Here is a 6000-nt window from a genome sequence, read left to right as displayed (position 1 = left end):
AAAGAATGATACGTGACACTCAGAAAAACAGAGAGTACAATTAAAATAAATGAAAAAGAAACAGATAAGTTTAAAATCAGTGAGGAAGTGCGGTAAGGAGACCAACTGTCATCACTGTTGTTCAGTATCCTTGAAATACTAACCGAAAGTTGGAAACATGGATGCAGATTATACACAACAAATATTTTAGGCTATAGTGCTGAGAATGATGTTTTTCTCAATATCACAAAGCAATAATACGTATACCTTATAATTTTCTATATCTTCATTTAGATTAAGGGTTGTGTTTAAAGGGTTATTTACGGGAAATAACAATATAGATGCCATTTAAACTAGATTTTATTTCTTGACTACAATTTAGTTAAAACACGTTACACCAAAAATACTTTTGTGGATTTGTTAGTTTTCTCTGAAAAGTTTACTTACTTGAAGCACATTAATTGCACCTGAGTTCTGACTACGTTAATCATTTAACATATAACAGCTCTTTAAATTTTGCTGCAGTCTCTAAAAAATCCTGCAAATTTCTTCCTCTTTTCTATGTAATTGTAGGAAGCTCCTCTTCATGTGTGGATTGCTCGTCGACGAAGTTAATTTTAACAGCTTTGTACCATACTACCACGTCGACTACAAACGCACATAACAATATAACTCCAGTCGTTCCTAAAAAAGACATTTACTTAATAGCAAATTCGGTTTTCCATAAAACACGACAATAAAATAAAAAGAAGATCTTTCATTCCTTGCGATTGTCTTTCTTCTCATGTATATTGGTATTCCATATAATCTTAGGATTTTTCACATCTGTATCAGATTTACACAGCCAATGGCCTTTTCAAAGTCGGTAAAACTCACATCTATATCTTTATTCCATTCATTTGTCTGCTCCAAGATAATTCTAAGGGTGCAAATGTGGTCAATGGTGGAGCAATCGTGGAGGTGGTGAAGTAAAGTAAGTATTGCACGTCAATTATTGCATCCAATCAGGTCTCTTTTTTGGGTATTTTTATTATCAATCCCTCCTTCCACTCCTTTGGTAATTCATTTCCAGTCCATATTTTGTTCAGTTCAAAAGTGTATGTAACATTTCTATTGATTGCACAGTATCTGATTTTATTAGGCCACTGGGTATATGGTCGATTCCTGGGGCTTTGCCATTTTTTAGAAGTTTTACTGTATTTCCAATTTCTTCCATTTTAATTTATCAAATTTTCACTTCTAGCTCTGGTGATTCTACTTCGTCTTCTATGACTTGTGTTATTTCATGTTTAGCATATATTTCTTTGAATTATTCCTTCCATCTTTGTATTATTTCTTTTTCATTTTTTATTCTATTTTCTCGTTTATCGTTTTCTTCTCGTATATTTATTTGTGCTTTTCCTGTTACATTGTTAAGCTGCTTTCTCTGATATAAACTGCTCGTCAAAAGTTAGTGATATAGAAAATTCTGCTGAATTTTTATAGTAGATTTTTTCGTGAACAGATTAACGGATTCCGCTAATTTTTTTTATTATTTTAGACTTTTCTTTAGTATTTACACAGTTATGCAAAGGTTTACTCAAACTTTTTTTTTGTACTTATACCGGGTGGAAGAAAAGAAATGTTTTTCTTATGTTAAGTTTGAGACGCCCTGTAGGGAGGACGAGGTACAAATGGGAGTATATATCGAAATCGTATTGTAGTCTTATATTTTGTGAACATTTTGTTTTTTGAATGTCCGTGATATCTTTAGAAATAAAAAATAGACGGTTTTGTAATTTAACATGTGTTTTAACCGAAACAAAAGTTTGAGACACCTTGTAGGGAGAAAAAGGCACAAAGGTGAGTATACCTCGATATTTTGTTGTAGTCTCATATTTTGTGAATATTTTTTTTTTAATTTCTCTGATACCTGTAACAAAGAAACTAGAGACGATATTACTCTTTAATATGTGTTTTAACTGACGACATGCGTCACATCACACATGTGAAACATAGAAAAACATATTAAAGAGTCATACCGTCTAGTTTCTTTGTTATTAAAGATATCAGAGAAATTAAAAAAAAAAAATATTCAAAAAATATGAGACTACAACATAATATCGGGGTATACTCACCTTTGTGCCCTTTTCTCCCTACAAGGTGTTTCAAACTTTTGTTTCGGTTAAAACACATGTTAAATTACAAAACCGTCCATTTTTTTTGTTTCTAAAGATATCATGGACATTCAAACAACAGCATATTCACAAAACATAAGACTACAATATTATTGTGATATATACTCACATTTGTACCTCGTTCTCCCTACAGGGTGTCTCAAACTTAACACAAGAAAAACATATTCTTTTCTTCCACTTGGTGTAAGTACAAAAAATAAGTTTGAGTAAACCTTTGCACAACTGTGTAAATACTAAAAAAAGGCTAAAATAAAAAAAAATAGCGGAATCCGCCTGTTCGCGAAAAAATGAACTATGAAAATCAGCATAATTTTCTATATCCCTAACTTTTGACGAGCAGTTTATTTAGCATCTCATTTATATAGTTTCTTTTATCTTTTCTGGCTTATCTTATCTCACTTCTACCTTTTTTATCTTGTATTTCCTTTCAAGTGCCCTCTCTTCTTCCGATTCTTACTTTTGTAAGATTTTTCCTATGATTCTCCTCCTTTCTTCTATCAGTTGTATGCCATCTTTAGTTATCCATTTTTTATTTTCTCTTCTTTTCATTCCGATTGTTTCTTTTGCTGTATTTCTTATTACTTCTTTAAAGTGCTTCCATGTTTCTTCGATTGCCTCTACAGTTTGTTGTGATACAGTTCGGTTAATTGCCAATTTCTCAGTGAAGTTATTTCTTACAATTTCTGCTAATTTCATTCTTAGTTTCGTTCTGACTAGCATGTAGTCTGCACCTCTTAAGTTCCTGAAATTTTGCAACGAGCATCTCCATTTATATTCAATAATTGTTATGTGGTCTATTTGATTCTTTTACCTATCTCTTGGTGATTTCCATGTTTCCTTATGTATCCGTTTATGTTTAAAGATACTTCCACCTATATAAATCCATTTTGTTCTCAAAATTCGATTAACCGATTTCCATTGTCATTTCTCTTCCCTATCATCATCATCATCTTGGTGCTACAGCCCTTAGAGGCCCTCGACTTTCTTAAGCTTTCTACGCCATTCTGTTCTTTCTTGTTTCTCTTCCCTATCTCCTATATTATCATTGCTCATTTTAGCCTTAAAATCTCCGATTATATTATTTTCATATCTCTTCTATATATACAGGGTGAGTCACCACTAACGGGACGGAAGATTACAGCGAAATGGTAAAAGATTTGAAAACAATTTTAAATTAGTAGTTTGTAAGTTGATAAAATCTACATTTTAAAATTATTTTGAAATATACAGGTTATCCCAATAAATGGCGGCGTATCAAAGTTATATTTTTTCTTATGGAACACCCTATATTTTATTGCATTTTTAATTGTTCGCAAAAAATAAGGTATAGTTTCATGAGGCTTCCCTATACCTATGTACAGAGTGTTCTGAGTTATGTTGACTTTTCTTAAAATGTAAAGTTTTAAAAGAAGGCTTATTCTCAAGTTATTTAAGAAATTATAAAAAATTACTTTTACATTTAAATATTTGGATATAGGTTGAATGTATTTCATGATTAATTATTACACATTTATTTACAGGGTGTTCACAATTTACAGTTTCATTATTGGATTATTCAATGTGTCATATGATTCTTATTTTAAATGGAACACCATGTATATTAATAAATAATTATACTAAACAATTATACCTCTTTCGAATGGTATATGGATGTCCTATACCTAGATCTCATAGTTTTTGAGTAATTTACAATTATTTAAATTCTTAATCTGTAAATCGATTTTAAAACAAAAGGTGTAGATAATTAATGGCATTGTATGACATTGTCACCTTATGACAGTACGGTCTGGTTTTTATTTTATAACTAATGTATTCCATAATTGATTATTACACATTTATTTACAGGGTGTTGAAAATTTACAGTTTCTTATTTAATGTGTCATATGATGCTTATTTTAAATAAAACACCATGTATATTAATAAATTATTGTACTAAGCACAGGTTCCTCTTTCGAATGGTATAGGGATGTTTTATAACTAGGAGTCGTAGTTTTTGCGTAATTTACAATTTTATTAAACGGTAAATTGATTTTAAAAATCATATTTATAGTCACTCTCGATTTTTAAACTGTACGAAATAAATGTTTGTTTACTGTATCATAATGAAATGAAAATTATGTCTATTTACTAGACCATTATTATGGAAAGTAGGTATATTGGTCTGTATACAATACATTAAAAAAACAGGATTTTCTATAAAGTCTAAAGTCCATAAACGATAAGTTAAATATTTATTATAATCCTGTTTGGTCTAATACTGGTGTAGTTGAGTTGTATACGGATAATAGTCGTTTCTCTTAAGTATTCTAACAGTCGTTTGACTGATTTACAATTCACCCGAAATTTTTTCTTTACTATTATTTGGGTTTTCCGTAACAGAAAGCAGGTCATCACAAATAACTGGTTTATTTTTATTTAACTTTCCGTATGCAACATTACCAGTAGCACGGAATCTATTGAAATCTCTCAAAAACGTCTTTTTTTGGGTGTCTTCTATCAGGATACTTTTGAGCGTAAACTTAAGAAGGTAAGATACGATTTTGCAAACACTCCCCAATGCAAAGTACCATGTCTACTCTTTCGTAGATAACGTGATAATTAATTTTTAAGAACAATTAAATTTGAATATCATACACGGCTGTTTATATTTTTGATAATTACCAGACGGTACTGTACAGATTAATAATTTAAATAATTGTAAATTACGCAAAACTATTAGACCTAGAGGACATCCATATACCATTCGAAAGAAGTGACTGCGTTTAGTATAATGGTATATTAATATACATGGTGTTCCATTTAAAATAAGCATCATATGACACATTGAATAACCCAATAATGAAACTGTAAATGTTGAACACCCTGTAAATAATTGTGTAATAATTAATCATGGAGTACATTCAACCAATATCCAACTCTTTAGATGTAAAAGTATTTTTTTCATAATTTCTTAAATAACTTGAGAATAAGCCCTCTTTTAAAACTTTACATTTTAAGAAAAGTCACCATAACTCAGAACACTCTGTACATAGGTATAGGGAAGCCTTATGAAACTACACCTTATTTTTTACGGACAATTAAAAAATGCAATAAAATACGGGGTGTTCTATAAGAAAAAATATAACTTTGATACGCCGCCATTTATTGGAACACCCTGTATATTTCAAAATAATTTTAAAATGTAGATTTTATCAACTTACAAACTACTAATTTATTTTTTTTCAAATCTTTTACCATTTCGCTGTGATCTTCCGTCCCGTTGGAGGTGACTCACCCTGTATATTATTAATCCTGTTATACGTTGTTTGTAGTTGTTCGTAAAATTTTTCCTTCTCATCTTCGTCGTTTTCATTTGTAAAAGCATATCCATTTCTTCTTGTTGTAGTGCGTATCCGTTTCGGATGTTGACGACCATCATGGCAATCTGTACTTTGCACACTGCTGCTCTGAAAATATTTATGGTTGTTGTGTTGAACCACGTACGTAGATTTTTCAGCCAGGAAATTATTCGCCTTCCTGGTCCCCGTTTTCCTTCTGTTTTTCCCTGCAAGATTAGTTGCAACAGTCCATATATTATATCGTTGATCCTCATGATGTGACCGAGGTATTCGATTTTGGCTGTTTTTATTGTGGTTAACAGCTCTTTTTATTTTTGCATTCTCCACAAAACACCCTGATTAGTAAGTGGTCGGTATAAGATATCTTCAGGATTCGACGATAAAGCCACATTTCAAACGCCTTAATTTTCTTGCAGGTGGCATCTGTGAGAGTCCACGACTCAACTCCGTACAACAGAATAGGAAAGATATAACATCGCAGTAACCTGATTTTTATGGGTATTGAT

At 31.1% G+C, this 6000-nt stretch overlaps 1 protein-coding gene across 2 annotated transcripts in view; it reads right to left on the bottom strand.

The window, feature by feature from the left end:
* Nucleotides 1-321: 321 nt before the first annotated feature.
* Nucleotides 322-6000, bottom strand: part of LOC126893164 (solute carrier organic anion transporter family member 74D) — an 86951-nt gene continuing 81272 nt past the window's right edge. For both annotated transcript variants that reach the window (XM_050663115.1, XM_050663116.1), the window contains one exon: nucleotides 322-663. In XM_050663115.1, coding sequence (XP_050519072.1) covers nucleotides 539-663 — 125 coding nt within the window. In that variant the 3' untranslated portion in view covers nucleotides 322-538. The remainder of the gene's footprint in view (nucleotides 664-6000) is intronic.

The sequence above is a fragment of the Diabrotica virgifera genome, chromosome 10 (genome assembly GCF_917563875.1).
Source record: "Diabrotica virgifera virgifera chromosome 10, PGI_DIABVI_V3a".
Lineage (NCBI taxonomy): Eukaryota > Metazoa > Arthropoda > Insecta > Coleoptera > Chrysomelidae > Diabrotica > Diabrotica virgifera.
Note: the sequence above shows the minus strand (reverse complement) of the source record. Positions and strands in the feature narration are given on the sequence as shown.